This window comes from Phyllostomus hastatus, unplaced genomic scaffold (assembly GCF_019186645.2).
Source record: "Phyllostomus hastatus isolate PE091 unplaced genomic scaffold, TTU_PhHast_1.1 phas_contig_86, whole genome shotgun sequence".
Classification (NCBI taxonomy): domain Eukaryota; kingdom Metazoa; phylum Chordata; class Mammalia; order Chiroptera; family Phyllostomidae; genus Phyllostomus; species Phyllostomus hastatus.
In genome coordinates, this window is record NW_025333977.1 from 20,505,477 (window position 1) to 20,524,061 (window position 18,585).

General features: G+C 38.8%; 1 protein-coding gene across 14 annotated transcripts in view; it reads right to left on the bottom strand.

The window, feature by feature from the left end:
* Window positions 1-8,153: 8,153 nt before the first annotated feature.
* The window catches only part of MECOM (MDS1 and EVI1 complex locus), a 550,693-nt gene continuing 540,261 nt past the window's right edge, over window positions 8,154-18,585 (bottom strand). For 13 of the 14 annotated variants that reach the window (XM_045850976.1, XM_045850966.1, XM_045850964.1 and 10 more), the window contains 4 exons: window positions 18,080-18,224; window positions 14,578-14,814; window positions 13,563-13,746; window positions 8,154-9,727 (listed from right to left, as the gene is read on the bottom strand). In XM_045850976.1, coding sequence (XP_045706932.1) covers window positions 9,593-9,727; window positions 13,563-13,746; window positions 14,578-14,814; window positions 18,080-18,224 — 701 coding nt within the window. In that variant the 3' untranslated portion in view covers window positions 8,154-9,592. The remainder of the gene's footprint in view (window positions 9,728-13,562; window positions 13,747-14,577; window positions 14,815-18,079; window positions 18,225-18,585) is intronic. The other variant, XM_045850969.1, reaches the window with a different exon arrangement.

Consider the following 18,585-nt stretch of genomic DNA (forward strand, 5'->3'; position numbering starts at 1 on the left):
AGAGAAATTCCACTTTCTTTAAATATTCTTTAATTTGTTTGTATTTTTTTGGATGGTGTTAAAAAAAAAGAAATGACCTGCAAATACTTTTTGTTAATTCTACAAAATTTATTGGACTTATTGAAAAAAATATGAACAGGAAAGCATTGATCTTAAGTACATGAAAGAATAGTAAATATTACCCATTTACCAGTTTAAATAACAGCAGACACTAAGTTAGTAAAACTAACAAGGAGATGCTTTTTTTGTAAAGACCACCCTGAAAAAATTCAGAGCTAAACAGTCAATATTTTTTGCCCAAAAGAGGTTTACAAGCCACAGAGCTAATTGAATCTTCCCATTTACACTGTCACAATAGATTTGCTTATCAACAGTTGTATACTGTGATCTCCAATGCATCCTTCTCTTTTTTCTCAATCTGTTACATTGAAGACCTTAGACCTCACTTTTGCCTTTAGTAAGTGGGTTTTATGAAACAACTGGTCCTTGATGAAAACAAAGCAAAGCAAAACAGAACAAAAAATCTATACTCTCTTCTCTCCTCTCACAGCCTTCTCTCCTCCCTGGTAAACAGACACTCGCATGGCTTCCAGGGCTGTGTGCGTCCCATTCCTGCACATTCAGACAGTGCCGCAGATCATGTCCCTTACCCTTCTGTTTCAACCCTCTCTTCTCTCTTTAAAAAAGAATTCCCTGCCGTCACTACAACAAAGGAAAGGATCTGATTCACTAGTTCAAAACAATGGGGACTGAAATCACTTAATATGTCACCTCCCCTAGAGTAATCCATTATTATTTTAAGTGAAGAGAATGTGACTGTCACAGACCAGGGTGGCTTCAATGGGGTGGTGGAGGGATATTTTTTGACAAGGTCAAGACTTAGCTGGCCTCCTCCTAAGCTTGCTAACTTTGCTTCTTTGGGGTGGGAGTCTCTGAATCTTTCCTCTCCCGTTTCATTTATCCTGGTTTTGAGATGCTGGTGTCTATAAGAGATGACTGGAAGAAGCCAAAATTGTATCCTGCGTGGAAATAATGTAGAGAAAGAATTATAAGCAGCTTTGGCCTTCTGAAATGTCAAATGAGGGCACATCTAGGTTTTTATACAAGATGCTTTTGGCCACTTCTTTCTCGCTTATATGAGCTCAGTATCACTCAGTTAGTTCAAGGAGCCCCAGCTCTGATGAGTAATTACAACCCTGAACTGAAATGAAATCAAGAAGAAACAACATGTGGAAAATGGGTACTATAACTCTACTTTTATATTACACACAGTAAGTTTGTTGCTCTAAAAACATGTTCCCTTTTTGTTGACAGCACATAAAAACAATTTCAAATAGGGTCCAGCACCTGTGGTATGATGTCAGCTGGGCCCATTCGGATATAACGTGACTCCTTAACTCGTTACGGAAACCCTTGACCCCAGCTCCCTTGTCGGACACAAGAATTTCACTCCACTCCACTCAGACCCCACTTCTCACCCGAGAGAGGCACACACTAGTGACCCAGAAGGCAGAAACTTGAGTTTACACTTCAAATCAGCTGTGTGACCTCAGACACTAGATGACACCCTCATCACTCCTTCTAGACCTCACTGTTGTCACCTAGTGAGCAGGCTGGCCTCAGCCTGCTCTTGAAGCTGATGACCTGAAAGCATCCAGTCACTCTCGGACAAAACCTCTTTCTCTTTGTACTGTTCAGTTATATGCAAGAATCTTTTCTGTCTAGGTTTACAATGTTTTTCCTCCTTTAAAGAGTAACACATGGTTATTTTTTGTAATAAATGTAGATAAGCAAAAAGAAGAAAAAATGGAATTTACCCATAATCCCACTAATCAGTAAAATGTGACACTGTACAGCTTCCAGCCCTCTGTGACCTGCTTGTTCATGCAGTCGCATGTTGCAATCCTCTGTCCATGTATCCAGCCATGGTAATGCAGGCAGCACAGTTTACTGCAGAGTCTCTTTTGTTTGAATTCTATGTTAATAAGTTTTTACTCTTCATGTTTAGTAGTATTCGGCCATTAATGTTAATGTTTATGGTATGCAAATATTAGTGTGTAATGCTAACTGGCCTCTTAGGATGTGTTCTTAGAACTGAGAGTCTCTTGATCATGAGGCATGCTTATAAAGAGAAATGTGGTTTTTTTCTAAACACAAAAGTAATTCATTCTTGTTTAAAATACTGGTGGTATATGAGTATACCACAAAAAGTTAATTTCTCTACTCCAATCTTAGAAGTAACCACTGGTAATGCTTTGATGTACATATTTCCAGGCAATTTATTTGGATTGATTGATATAATAAAATTTAAAGAATAATCTCAACGTGCCATACTTTGTACTAGTCAGCAGGGATACAGAATTAATCAAAGTCGACCTAGTGTATTTAGGGAGTTTAAGATTTTAGAGGCAGAGGTCTTAAATTAGTTCTACATACATATACAATGACAAACTGTTACAGGTGAACTGAATACGTGGTAAGCAGTTTAATGAGGGACTACAACAGGACTACTTAATCTGCATGGATAGGTTGAGTAGCGTGAGAAGGTAGCACAGAAATTTTCTCTGCAGATGTAATGGATAAGTTACATCTGGAGAGTAAGTTAATTTAGCCAACTAAGGATGTATGTGAGGGGGAGAGAAAAATTCTGGATGGAGAGAAAGACAAGAGGGTTCCCATTTCACAGAGCACAATTTGTGTAACCTTGGAAAGCGGAGATAGATTTGGTGTCTGAAAATAACCCAGCATGTCTGAGACAGATAGGCAAATGGGGACAGACTAGAGAGGCAGGCCAAAACTAAGAGGCCATGTTTGTGTGTTGATGTCCATTCTAAAACCAATGGAAAACTCTTGAAGGATTTCCCCATTAAACTAGCATGCACAGTATGTTCAGCTTGGGTGGTCCTGTGGCAAATAATTGCCTATTGGTACCCAGCACCATTCCTACCATTTCTCTGTATTATAGGGGTCTGCATGCTTCAAAACCTATTCCCCAGACTCCATTACCAGCTGGTTTCAGGTGAGGTGCAATGGAAGGCACTGGTGGGGCATGAGAAGGCAGCAGGAAGGGTCACTCCCCAGCAGCAGCAGCTGGGGATGGAAGCACTCAAGGGCAGAGGCAACTTCCGAGAGGCAGCAGCAGCCATGTTCCCACACTACATGATGACTGGGGTGCAGGTCACTTCCTGGTCTCTGGTTTACATCCTTGTCTTCCTTTTGCTCTACCAGCCCTTCCAGGCTTTGGTATGCAACCCACTGCATTAAATCCCTCCCTGCTTAAAATATTTAGAGTGGTTTCTGGTTTCCTTTCTAGACTTTGATCTACTGAAGCCTTCTGATTCAGGTAAATGCTTTCATTTCCTTATGGACCATGATTATTGCATGCACCCCAAAAGTTTGCAGATCCTTTAATGAATCAATTGACTTTAATTCTGGGTAACACGTGGCTACTTGGCTACAATTTTATTGCCAGTCTTGGTACAGCCCTGCAGTAGAAGTCATAACTGAAGCATTTAAAAATTAATTTTTATGTTAGTAAACTGAAACAGTTATTCCTGTGAGGATTGTAGGTCCTACGTTTTCTGGGACAGTTCTTATTTTGCATAGGTCATCAGGTTATTCCTCTGATTACCCTAACATTACTAAATCCTATGTCCTGCCCTGAAAATACTGCCCTTTGCAATATTTTGTTAATTTTCCTATCACACTGGTGGTACACTTATTTATTGTTTGAAAGCCACAATTTATTCCCACTTATTTGGGAGAAGCCTCTCAATGTGGTTATATGAGAACTCGCCTCTTCTGTCTCATGCCTTTGGGTGAGTTTCATGGTGCTCTTGATTAAGCAGGGCTTCAAGTAGGGCCAGTTTCATGCTCTACACTGAGAATTTTAACCTGGACCCAGACTGACAACAGCCTAGAAGTCTGCCCACTGGTTCTTGCTATGGGCTACCTGCTGTTGGCCGGCCATGTTTGAGACCAGGTTCCCAAGCTTTTCCTTTAATTGTTATGAGCTCTCCCATATTCACCTGGTAATTTGCTTCTCTGTGTAAGTTGAATAGAATTAGATTATTTCAGTTTAAAGAACCATCTAGATAGGCCCTGGCCAAGCTCAGTTGGTTAGAGCTTTGTGTCCACTACAAAGAGGTTGTGGGTTTGATCCCTGGTCAGGGCACATACAAGAATCAACCAAAGAATGCATAAGTAAGTGGAATAACAAATTGATGTTTCTCTCTTTCCGTCTAAAAAATAAGCGAGAACTAGAGAGAGAAAACTATAGATAGAGAGGATGTGTATTTTTTCTTTATAATTATGGTAAAATATTCACAACTTAAAATTTATCATCTTAACCATTTAAGTGTAAAACTCCAGTAGCTGGAACTGCATTCACACTGTCGTGCTACCAATCTCCAGAGCTCCATTCATCTTGTGAAACCAAAACCCCACCCCCATTAAACAGTAACTGCTTCTTCCTCCCTGTCCCCAGCCACTGGCAACCATGGTTCCACTTTGCAGCTCTATGCATTCGACTATTCTAGGTGCCTCATATGAGTACAGTCATACAGTATTTGTCTTTTTGTGGCTGGTTCATTTCATTAGCATAATGTCCTCAAGGTTTTGTTCATGTTGTAGCATGTGTCGGAATTTTTTTTTCTTTTTAAGGCTGAATAGTATTTCAGTGAACATATAAATGATGTTTTGTTTATCTATTCACCCATCAATGGACACTTGGGTTACTTCTGCCTTTTGACTATTGTGAATAATGCCAAATATTCACAATATTTGTGAATATTGTGAACATGAGTGTGCAAATATTTCTTTCTTTCAATTCTTTTTGGGCACACATGCAGAACTGGAATTGCTGGGTCATATGCTAATTCTGTTTTTAACTTTTCAGGCAACTGAAACACTGTTTTCCACAGTGAGTGCACCATTTTACATCCCGTCGGCAGTGCACAAGGGCTCCAGTTTCTCCACATACTTGCCAGCACTTGTTATTTTCTGAATTTTTTTGTTAGTTGCCATATTACATCCTTTTCCTAAATATACGTTGCACCAAGGTCAGTCTCTTATGCTCAGAAATGAATTGTGCATAATAAAATGAACAACTAAGTACTAACTTAAGTCTCTTGGGGAGAAGCCAGCTGGCTTTCTCGATGGGGTTCCTGGGCCCAATCTATTTCTTCTGCTCTTTCACTCTTTTATGAGTGAAAGAACACACACATTCCTTCCATTAATAATTTTTAAAACCTAAAGAGAATGAAGTAAGTTCATTTCTTAACTACACTTGCTTTCACACTTTCTTCCTCTCATGATGCATCCGCTCGCTCACCATTTTAGAAAGGGCTTAACCCAGGCCGTGCTATTGGAAATCCTAGGTTTGGGGTAATTAAAGGAAAGGTTAAGGAAGGAATTGGAAACACCTACTAAGGAAATGCAAACAAGGTGACGAAGGTCTTTCTCTGATTAAGGGAGTATTTAGGATCTTTCAAAAGCACCAGTACTGCTGGTTCTGACTTGAGATAACCTGAATGCAGAAAGCCTGGAACCAGCGCTTGGCACTCACCTTTCCAGCTCTTCACAGCCAAGACTCAGACGCCTAAATGTCTCCGGGGCAGAGCTGCATCTCTGACAGCCTTACTCTCTGCGGGCACATTTCCTTGGTTTGGAACATTTTTGGATTTCTTTCGCTGTGCCTGAACCAAGAGGTCTGAAAAGCTTGGCTAGGTGTGGGCAAAAGAGCCAGGGACCCTTAGATTCTCAGCCAGACCGTTCCCAGCCAGATGACTTTGAACTAGGTTCTTAAGCTCTGTGAGCTCCAGTTTCCTCATCTGTGAAACAGGAATCATACTTCCTGCATGCAGACCCACCGTGATGATTAACTGAGGCAATGAATATACACATTCCTGGCATGACATTGACCTAACAGGCAGCTTTCAAATGAATAACTCATTTTATTTGTTCTGTACAAAAATAAGAACGGTCGACGGTCATTATCTGAAAATAAAAGCATGTGTGTGCCTATTCTTTGAACAGACTTTAACTAACTGTCTTTGTGATTTTGAGAGCTCTCAACCAATTATACTAGATGTCTCATGTTTTCAAAGGTCTGAGCTCTTCTTGTTTTTTTTGGTTTTCAAAGCCACACATTTGTTCAAGAAACATCTCTAACTTTTATTTTGGAAAAGTGTCCACTTTTGTATAGCCTACAGTAGATTTCTGTTATGTTCTAATTTTCCTGTTAGCATAGTGTTCGCTCATGTATGTTTACAGGTGTGTGTCCACATGCACATACACACACACACCACATGCTATTCCCTAGAATATTACCATAAAAATTCTAACTAAGATGCTTTTCATGTGTAGAACTTTCACTAAATATTTCCCCAAAGGTATTTGGACTTTTGACCTTCACAGAAACCCAGGGCTGCAGGAGCCGCAGGTGTTCCTTCCTGGCTTCACAGGTGAGATTTCTGAGAGGCACGTGACTTGCCCCAGACCTCAGTGCCAGTGCAGCCAGCACTCAAACCCAGGCCTTCAGTTTCCAAGTCCAGCACTGTCTCCGCCGTGTCTCACCGCGGCCCCACAGGGCCACGCAGTGAAGGGCTGCTGGCGAAAAGAATGGAAAAGAAAACAGAAACGTAAGGCTTGAAGGCCTTTTTGGAATTCGGAGGAACTGAGTATTAGCAAACAATGGAGATGTCACGCTCACAGTCTAACAAGAACTCAGCGCACGGGGAGTACTCAAATTGCTTCAGAATTTATGGGTATATTCTTGAACACAAAGGAAAAATGCACACATTCCAAATATCCACCTTCTCACGTGTGTTGTCCCTCATGTTCCAAATACTAGATGATTCTTCTTTACAGACTAGATTTATTGCTTAAGCATATTTCCTGAGTACTTCTTCCAGTGCACACCTTCTATTTTAAAAATCAGTATTGCCCTGGCTGGCATAGCTCAGTGGATTGAGCTCAGGCAGCGAACCAAAGTGTCACAGGTTCGATTCCCAGTCAGGGTACATGCCTGGGTTGCAGGCCATGACCCCCAGCAACCACACATTGATGTTTCTCTTTCTCCCTCCCTTCCCTCTCTAAAAATAAATAAATGAAATCTTATTAAAAAATCAGTATTTATACTCCATATATTCAATTCCACATTACTGACGTTTAAAAAGGATGTAAGAAAGTTTAGGTACTTGGCATTGTGGCTAAGAATAAATAAATGAATGAATAAAGAAAATCTGTCTGGATCTATTTCCATGTGTCATATTTATTTATTTTTCAGGCCTTGTTAAAACCTCTACAATGGGCCTAAATCAGAATAATAATATTCTAAAACAATCGGCATTATATTTAAGAAGCAAAAAATATGTTCATAATTGGTATTCCACCAGAGAACTTATCATATGAAAATACCACTCTTCATATTCCAACTCTGTGTGTACATATATAACACACATTTGATCATAAAAATTAAAATACTATTTATTACTTAAGTGAGAAGTAGAAAATTTTCAACAAAATTGAAATGATTGAAGAAATTATAGATCAAACCTGGTAAAATATGAAGCAACTGCCAAATGACCATTTTGAAGAACTTGTAGCAATATGCAGAGATATTTTATTTTGCCACAGCAAAGAAAGAAAACACAAAATTAAGTCGATTCTCTCGACTTAATATCATAAAAATGATAATTTGCACATGGACAGAGACATTAAAAAAAATCATAGGAAATTTGAAGTGTTTGTTTCTTCTCCCTCATGGATGAGTGAACGGTACTGGTGTTATTAAAACGAAAACTCCTTTGGCAGGTACTACGTAAAGTCGAGTAGAAAACCAGTCAGTTGCTCTGTCCTGACTAAATCGGGTGCCCTGGCCATGGGGGTGGTACCGAGGACATGCAGTGCTGCACGTGAGCACTGACTGCATTCCACGTGAAAAGGTTCAGAACGAAGGGCAGGAGATACCCCAACTCCTTCTGGGCCAAGGGCTATCCCTCGGTCATCTCAAAACAACACCAGCATTCTCCACGTTCCATGTATCCGGTAGGGCCTAAAGGCCCCAGACATCCTATCTTTAAATCATTGGGTCCCAAAGGAAAACTAAAATTGCATGAGAAGGGAAAATACCACACAGTGGGAAAAATAACCATTTTTGTAAGTCTTTATTTTTTAGTTGCTCCTCCCATAGTAATGCACTGAAAGGCATAACAGTTTATATTGTACAAAGCATTTGAAGAAAGTACCTCAACTTGCCGATTATTTCAAAATGAGATTATAAACAAAAAGAAAAACAAATCTGGTTCCTCGATAAAGGGCAAAATAACTGGATACAGTCTGTTATTCACGTCTCTCTTTTAACAGAAGGTCTGGAACACTTCATTTTACAAATAGGATTAACATGAACATAACATCGCACGAGCTTGCAGACGACCAGCATAAAATATGGGGTACAGTTTTTAATCAGAAGAATCATGCTCTCATGAAAGAAATTATAATCGTTTATACAATCGAATCAATTTCAGTATTACAAAAACTAAGTTGCATCTATTCGTATTTAGCTCATTAAGAAGGAAAACAAAACAACAACAACAACAAAAGGAATGTTAAGAAAAGCCAGACACCATCGGGCACTCCCCCACACAGGTCGCGTCACCTTGGTCCTTTGGAATTCGGAAAGGGGCGTGCCTCTGATGTCAGAAAGTAGTGGCTGACTGGAACAGTGCTATTTTAATCAACAAACAATAGTTTGCCAACAAATAAATACATGATACACGCAACACACAAAAAAATTAAACATTAAAAAAACAGTGACATGATTGTCTAAAATAAAGATGTTCTTACAAGGATTTGGCAAACATTTATTAGTGTAGTAGTGGTACAGTGATACTGGTGATGAACAGGTTACTTCACTGACTTAACCTCTGTGAGCACTGAACATCCATAGTTTACAATATACACATACCCTTTCTCCCTAATTTTAAACAATGTACTTAAGAAGGCAAAAGTTAATGGGAAACAAGTACTCCCTGTTATCAGTTTCTATAATAATCGAGTGTGCATTTCATCCAACTACTTCCATCTTCAAAGGGTTAAATTACATAAAACTTTAATAACAAAGAAAAAAATTAAACCTGTAATTAAAAGCAACTGTTCCCAATCATGTGTCAGGTGATCTTGTACAAAAGAGAACTCAGTTTCTATGGCGTGTCCATTCCTACCAACGCTGCCCTCTCCACTGCCCCGTCCCCCACCCGCTTCCTAGGGCAGGGTGAACTGGAAGATGCCTTTTCCCCAGCAAGTGTTTCGTATTCATTGTATCACTTCACGTCGCATCGATCCTCCAGAAGTCAGCAGCTGCCTTTGCTGTGCAAAACAAAATATCGAGAATAAATAGTTTCTTTTTTCTTTCTTTCTTTTGCTTTCTTTCTTTTTTTTTTTTTAATCATTCAGTTTAAGGTCACCAGACTTTAAATGAGTGACCCTTCGGGTTTCTAAGGCATTCTGCTCAGCAGTCTTTTAAATAGTTCTACATGAAGGAGCCATGCTACTGTCGGACTTGGTCCCACTCCGGTCAACCTTGGTAATGTCATACGTGGCTTATGGACTGGATGGCACTGGATTCCGCGGCAGCCCTTGCCATACTGTGCCAGACGTTGGAAGAACTGTGGGATGTGGAATGGAGGGACTCCTTCTCAGACAATGACAACATCATAGCATACGCCTGGGTAAAAAGGAGACACTCGGTAAATGACATTTGAAAAACAGCACTTGTGATTTGAAGAACACTACTGGTGAATGTTAGAAAGAGAAGGGCTTCTGAGTAGGAGTGCCCCTCATGGGTGTGTTTGGAAAAGTGTGGGATGTGTGTGTGTGTGTGTGTGTTATAATGTGGATTCACTGCTAGCCTTCAGTGCCTAGGCACCAAATCAGTGACATGATCTACAGAACAAAACATTAATTAGCCTACCCAACGTGTCAGCAGTGCCTCCATTAAGAAACAGTAGTCACCTCCCCGCAGCCCCCGGCAACGATAAATAAATCATGCATCCACTATTCACGCACACCCTTGACTCACCAAAACTACCACACTGTGCTTGTGACGAAAACTGCAAATATGAGTAAGAGATAGGCCTGCTTTGACAGCACTGTGGTCTACTGGGAAAAAAGGTCCAATGGACTCCTGCACTTTATAACTGAGAGCACTGAGGGTGAAATGACTTGTCCAAAATCACTCAACTAGTTAGTGGAGGAGGCATAATTAAAACTTGTTTCTGCCCAACTTTTAATCCAGTGTTCTTTTTCCAGTTCCCTTCCATGACTGAAATATTCAGTGCTGACACCCAATGACCTTGAAAGTTGAGACAGATCAAGTCAGCTCTACCAAAAAATAAAACCAAACGCCAGACCCCACCGCGTGCTGACCCACTTGTGCTCCGGCGTCTGCGAGCAGGAGGTGCGGGGAGGGGCCCTGGGAGGAAGTGCTCTTTCTTCCCTATTATCATGTCACATTCTAAAAGACTGTGCAGCGAATCCCCCACTTGCTGCCAAGGAAAATATTCAAATGAAATGTTTGGTCTTGACTTGGGAGTGAACTTTTCACTGTTGATTTGCTATTGTTGGTCTCATCCATTGCTAAACTGGCTTGTCAAAATGCTGCTGAAGTGGAATCATTAAAGTCCTGCCAAAGACATTCCACTGTCTGTAAACAAAGACAAAATGCCTCTGTTGTTAAGCAGAATTTCATCTCTGGGAGTCATGCTGAGACATGTGGCTGGTCTGTGGTTTCTTCCTTAATCATGGCATTCAGTTAGAAAATCTGCCCTTGCAGGCTGATTTTGATTTGCTGGGTCATTGCTCTAAATGTACACATTTGACTTTTATGTATGCGATTTGCCTTCTGGACCTCTACCATTTGCCTATCTGGATCTCAGCAGATATATAACAAATATTTCTTAAGCTTCCACTCTATTCCAGGCACCATGCTAGGACCCAAGGAACCAAGGATAGATAATATAGAGCCCCTGTCCTTGGTATAAAGTGAGAATGAAAGGCGCACAGAAATTAAACTATCTATCCTAATTATGTTCCCACTTTCAGAAATCAAGATAAAAACTATTATGAAATGGTTCTTAACAAAACCCATTCCAATATTTGGGAAATTAAAAGGGGAAACAGAAAAATTTTGGGAATCCTGAGTTTTAATCCTGGCTTCTAACCTCAACTAGCTGGGTGACCTTTGGCAAGCTTCTTAACCTTTCAAGGTCACCTTCCTCATATAAAATAGGGATAATAATAACAAAAACTTGCCTTAAGGGTTGTGGGGGAATTATAAGCACTAACTTACATATAGTGCTTAGCTCAGTTTACCTATAATCATGAAATTATTTTTGTAGGTTAAAATTTTGCAGAGATTACAGATAGAATGTAGCCATTATTGTGTTGGCCAATTACTTGGGATTCAATCACTATAAACATCACAAAGTAAATACATAAATGTTTCAAGTAAAGCATCTAAATCTATTCATATTATTGAAAATGACAAACAATATCTGCCTTTTGGTACTCAAAGGAAATAAGCATTTTCATGCATGAGGATAAGTTTCCAGCACATAACTGAAAGTTAACAATAATCGAGTTACATGGAGAGAGTCTCATGAATGAAAGTCAGTTTGCAAAAGGCCTGACCATTTTTGAGCTGATAAATATGACATTATCAAGCAACAATATGAATATGAGCCAGGATTGCAAAATGCTATTATTTCTTGTGATGGTAATTGTTAGCTCAGCTGGGCAGGGATTTTATGTCAAAAAGCTGGCACTAGCCCTGGCTGGTGTGGCTCAGTGGTTGAGTGCCATCCTGATAATCAAAGAGTCGCTGGTTTGATTCCCAGTCTAGGGCACATGCCTGGGTTGTGGGCCAGGTCCCTAGTGGGGGGCACACGAGAAGCAACCACACATTGTTTCTCTACCTCTCTTTCTCCTTCCCTTCCCCTCTGTCTAAAAGGAAATAAATAAAATCTATAAAAAAAAGCTGATATTAAAATATATCATATCAATTATCTCTAGGTTTTCAGGTCCTTCTGCTTTCTATTCATTTCTAACAGTTTAGGAATTTTTAGGTATTGTGTCTTATAATGAGAAGTATTTTGGTGGAATAATTATTAAAAATTTTAAAAAGAAAAGGAAACCAGGATCCCCCAGTATCTCTGATCAACAAGGATGGAAGGATGGCCAATCAGGAGTTTAAAAATACACTGGTCACCTCTTCTGGTTGCCTCTAAGTGAAAATGAGGTATCTACTCTGACCAGTTTCTTTTTAATGTTAGAAACAGAGTGATGTATGTTTATCCCATTGACTCATCCAGCAGGAAGGGATCTTAGCTATCTTCTCCACTCACCCACTTTCCGGTGAGAAAATGGTACCTACAGTCATAACATGATGTTCTCAAGTTCATGGAACTTGGCAACTCCAGTGTTGTGGCTGGTTGCTTTTACTTTAATTCAGAAAGAACACTTATTTTGCCTATTACCATACATGTTATGTTAGAGTTTTTACTGAATTGAATTATATTTAAAAACTTATATTATCCCATTGGCAAAATATTTTCCCCACCTTAATGGGGGGATATGACCACATTTGTTCTAAGACCAGCCCAAAACCTCTCAGCCAAATAGGAAATCATTTCCAAATGTATAAGTCAATATGGTCACATCATTTAATATATCAAGCCACCTCCAAAATGGACTAATGAATCAACCAATCAGGCCAAAATGACTGACGAATATGTTATAACAGGAAGTTTCGTTTTTTTTTTCAATTGACCTGAAAAAACCATCTGGTTGAGTGTGGATATCATGCAGAAATCACTGACTTCCTTTTTCTGTGATAAAAGAACTGCGGCTCTTTTAATTGGTATTAATGGGTCCTTAAATAGATTTACTTTAGTTACCACAGTGTTGATAGAATGCTGCAGAACCCAATGAACTGGGCACCACCCATTAATTAATTCAATACAAAATGATACATTTTAGTTCCACATCTGCCTTTAAATCACTGCACACTTTTGGTAACTCACTTCATCTCTGATTTTCAGTTTACTCCTAAATTCTATAATTAAATGACTTATAAATTAACAATATATGGGAAGAACAAAAAGAGAGAGAAGGCAGAATTCACTTTCCAAAAATCTTAAACTATAATTAATTTGACAAAAACTACAGATACAAAGCAGTTAGAAAATATTTCTGATATAATACACAGGTAGGTGCAGGCGAACACTGGGGACTGTCAATACAGGAGGAGTCAGGGAACTGAGAGATAAGGGAGTGATTTATAGAACAGGGTTTGTCACAGCATTTCTGTGCAGGCTGCAGCCACGTGAACTGTGGTGCTGGTTAACTATTTTGTATTTGGTCATAGAAAGTAAGGATTTGAACACTCTGAGTAAAGCATCTGAACCTGTGCAGATTCTGGAATACTGCAAACACAGCAGAGCTGCCTTTGGGCATCAAAGGCACAATGTCACCATGATGCTATACTGCTGGAAAACATGTACCTGTGATTTGGACTTTCTGTGTAACGGCTGTTTAAGTTCCTCTGGCACATGGGAAGTACTAAAAGAAGAGAGCTCAGCTTCAGTATATTGATTATCTTCCATTTTCCTCATTTTGAGGCTATCTGTGAAGTGCCTTATATGATCTAGAGCAGAAAGTCCAATTTTGTATTCTTCCTCTTTATACCTAAAATGAACCAATGGGAAAGCACAGAGGATTTTTTTTTCTTCTTCAGTTTATTATGCAACCAAATCACTTTTCATTTGAATCTATACAGTTGTTGAATGTTAAATTTGCAGTATAAAGTAGCATGCATCAAGTATTGGGTGCTTTAAAAGGTTTACAAATATTATATCTTAAAATATACTTCTTGCAAGATTTTTTTTCATAACTAAAGCAAGCCTGTATTTGAGATAAAGAAGTAAAGTCAACGACATGTGAAATCAGCAATGTAGTACTGAGACAGAATTCATACGTGTATCATTGCTACTTATGGTAACATTTAGATAGCACCCACTATCCATAGGAAAGTATAATACTCTCATCCATTTAACTATTTGGTTAATTTTTCCATGAAAAAATCCATCATCTATAGAGATCACATACAAATCAAGTGAAGTGAGATTTATCTCAATAATATTTGACTAATAACACACCAGACTGAATGAATTAGGTAATGTTGAAATCTATTTTTCTTTGAGATTTTTAGGTAAAGTCTAAACAAATGATTGTGCACTTGTGTAATTTTCATCTCTCCTTCCTACCCGAGGTTGAGCAGAGTTCCACAAACACCGATGTGTACACGTATGCTTGTGGGTTCTGTTGATGGCCACCTTATTTTCATCTATTTAAACTTAAGCCACTGTGTGTGCTTTGCTAATTCAAATTCAATTTTTATGATTCATTACCCACAAATTGCTCATCACCTAAAATCCTGCTCTACTGGAAGAGCGAAGTGGGAGAATTACAACCGTAAGTATCTACTCTTGCTTGTTTACTGTTGCCCGAGGCACTTACCTCACCGGGGACGTCTTGCAACCCATCTCCAGCGCGCTGGTTTCTTCATAGTCATCCTCAGGGTTTCCTTCATGTAAATGACTCGTCACTGGGTCCTTTCCTGTTTTTCCAGTAATATCATTGTCTTCGTCCTCCTCATCTAACAACACCTCATCTTCCACTTCTTCATCATCCAGTAAATCTGAGTTTTGACTGGTCACTAAAGCCTTTTCATCCTTAAAGTGACTGCCATTCATTCTTTCAAAAGCATACAAAAGAAAAAGGTCCAGTTGTTGGTTTCACGTTTAAACATGCATTCAGCGTTATTGTCATGCCTAGCAAGAGTTTGGATTTTTAATACGTCTACAGTAATTTTTGACTGTGTATGCTTTATGGCAACCATGGGAAAATAGTGCAACCTGACCAATAAAAAACGAAGGAAAAAATAAGTGTGTGCTTATTCAGATGATAAATGGAACCTCCAGTAGAACTGTACACACAATCTCAGTCTCCTATCCCTTATCAGGCCTTTGCCTGATAAACGGTGCTGCTACACATGGTATCAAAAGCACACCGTGCTTTCTGTACATAATGTTACTGGATCACCATGTAAGTACCCACCATTTAAATGAATAGATTTCTGGAAAATTCATATCCTGGTGCAACACTGACAAAAGCTTCAACACACATGCCTAAAGTGAATCTAAGAGTTCAAAAAAATGTTAAGGTCGCTGCCAAGGACCAACCAGTATTAGACGTTTCTGGGTGATGCTGGTGGTTATGTGCCACTTAAACATCTAAGACGTGGAGGTGATTGAGGGCTCACCCGCACGTACTGTTTTCAAATTATCCCTGATGGCCTAAGTGTAAAAAGCGTTCCTTTATCCCACGATAACATCGGGGTGGGAAATGACCTAAAAATGTAATTGGACAAATACCTTTTGAAACTTCCTTAGCAAGCATGTCAAATATAATGATAAAAAGACTATTATATTTTAAATGTCATTTGTAATTTTTTAGTTTGTGGTTACAAGGACTGCAATGTGTGACTCGAAAGTTTAATCATAAAAAGAGTTTAATCACATGGACATCCTAATTTAACACATCTGAGAGCATTTATGAAACTAGGATAAACTTTCAGGCTTTAAAGTAAACATCAAAACATGTGTAAATTAAATTTCATGCTAAGATTTAAAAGTTGAAATTGAGTTACAAAATAATTATAAATGTTTCAAACCAGAGATTATCTTCGCCTAACCATCTTCCTTCAAAGGTGTGTGATCAGGGAAGTTAAGACACTGGCCCACATTCAGAAAGCTTGTTGGGATTTAAGCCTAATAGGCATCCATATGTCCTGATTCCCAGGCTACTTAGAATCTTTCCATTTTGTCTTGCTTCTTTACTTATTTACTAATTCAGAAAACTTGCTGAGACTGTTAAGTTATTGTTACAGTCATGTATAATTTTCATACTTAATGTAACTATTTTTCAGATTATGGAAAATTAGGTACCAGTGATAAACCCATCACTTTTCCACATTAAAAAAAAAAAGATTTCCCAGGGTAAAAAAATAGTTAAATAAAACAATCTTGGGTGTGAGAAATGCATGCAGTAAAAATCCACTTAACCAGCAAGTCACATCATCATTAAGTTTTTTATACAACCAATCTCGTAACCTCTTTTATCAAAGAATGACGAAAACATGTTTTGCACAGGCATAAATTATTAGTTTCCAGTTACACTGCCAACTTGTTGGCTTAATGAATAGAAATTGTTATTTAAAAAATGAAAGTAAAAGGTAAAAGAACAAAAGAGTGCATGGATGAAAACCAAAAGTAACAAAGGCAACATGATTAAGAAAACCTATTTGTTAATTATGCTTTCAAATGTGGCAATTTTGGGGGGGATAAATTATTCATCAAAAGTAGTCTGATAGGAGATGAGGGGGAAAGTTAGATGACTCAACCTTCTTCCTTCTGTGCTGTTTAGACATGTTGAAGCCAGATGTTGCCGCTGTAAGGTTCACGGACCTCCAATTAAGGGCTAGAAAATCTGAATAGGCAACTTAGAACCCAAATGATGTTTTTTGATAATGTAAATACCATTATCAAAATGTAAGACTGTCATCTTTCTTACTTGCTATCACTACTTTGTATTTCTGATTATCTTCCTCATTCTCTCTCTCTCTCTCTCACACACACACACACACACACACACACACGCACACACACACCCCCCAATGGTGAGCAGAGGGAAAAATAAATCCAACTGCATTTTTTAGAGGCTGGCAAGGGCCATGCAATAGCAGATCAGCCCTTTTTCCCTCTCCTTTGATACACACTCATATACAAGTTGAAGGGCAGAAGTGATTATATATTTCAATGTTACCTTGGGAAATATTGTTTATTTGAAGCTTGCCTTAATAAGAAAGTTATCTGAAGTAATTAATTTTGACTTTTAATAGCATCAAAAATAGAGAACACTAATACTTATGTAATGAAAAGTAATGGTGTTTTTAATAATTAATTCCATATTACTTTAAAAGGTACAATGTAGCATTTTATTTTAACAGGCCATTGGATAGTTATGTTTAGAAAAATCTAGTTCTAAATATCAACTATTTATTTATAATGTACAGAAAAGAAAAATCCAGGAGTTTTCGTAAAATAATGTTTCATTAACATCATATGAAATAAAAACACTAGCGAAGTGTTGTTATGCCTGGCAGCATTAAAAGTTTTTCTTTACGAATTAAGCCCTATGTGCTTGACGTCGATGACGACATGGGGGACCCAGTGCCCGGGTAACTGAAAGTAAGGCTGATCACACCCACTGAAACAAACGTGCCAGAACCCTACGAGCATCCACTGGACAGCATATAAGGTGGTGACAGAAGCTTATTAAGAAGTCTCAAGTGGTTTCTAAAGACATATATGTAATGATCAACCGGTATACCCCATTGAGCATTATACACATATATAGATTGTTAATTATATACAGATCTATAATTCACATATATAATCATAGAATATAGTCATATATTATCTGTAATATATACAACACACAATATATAATAGTAACCACTGCCAACCAGTGATTCTAATGAACCCCTCTGGTGTTGTTTTGTTTCCTTCTATACTTGGCAAGCTTTGATAAAAGATTCTAATGCGCATCAGCAGAGGCAGAACAGACTGGTGGTAAAGGCCTGGGGCCCTGGAGCCAGAGAGCCCAGGCTGAATCCCACTTATCACTTAGGTGACCACTGGCAAGTTTTTTCCCCTCCAATAACTCCATTCCTTCAAAGATAAAATGGCATAATAATGGTTGCTATCTCTTAGGTTACTAAGATAATGAAATGAATTAATACATGTAAAGTGCCTAGAAGACCATTTCATATTTAATCCCTAGATAAAAACCAGCCCTTGGTGGTAGGAGCAATAGTAGTATCACAAAAACAAATGCAGAAAATGTATCTGAAAACATATTCATTTCAGAAATCATAGAGTTTACAAACCAGCTTTACCTCTCCTCCGTGTTCCGGGGAGACTGGCTGCTGTGGTTGCTATTCCCGATGAAATTTCTGATTTCTGTGAAGTAAGCATCTTCTTTGTCATCGAGAATCGCACCTGTACTTTCCAGTTCAGAATGAGGCGACGACGTTGCCGTACCTGAGAGGACAAGAGGCCTTATGTGAAAAAGACTATTATTTATACGGCAACTTATTTTAAATCACATTTTTTTCATTGGATCAGTGGTGTTTCCTAAAACAAGCTCTTTTGAACATTAATAATCCTAATTTATCATAACACACATGCCAGTGAAAGTCCGTTGGAATCGGGATGTCCAGTGTCCCAAAGGTGCTATTTCTCCCACTAGCTTCCTCTCATTCCCTCTGTGACAGGGGAAGGTTTTCTTCATTCCGAGGAGAGAGGTGAGGCAGTTCAGAGAGAGGACTGAAATGGACTGGGCCAGAGAAACCACCCAGGCCTGGTTGCTGTCAAAATGTGTTTACTGCTCCTGTGCTAAAGT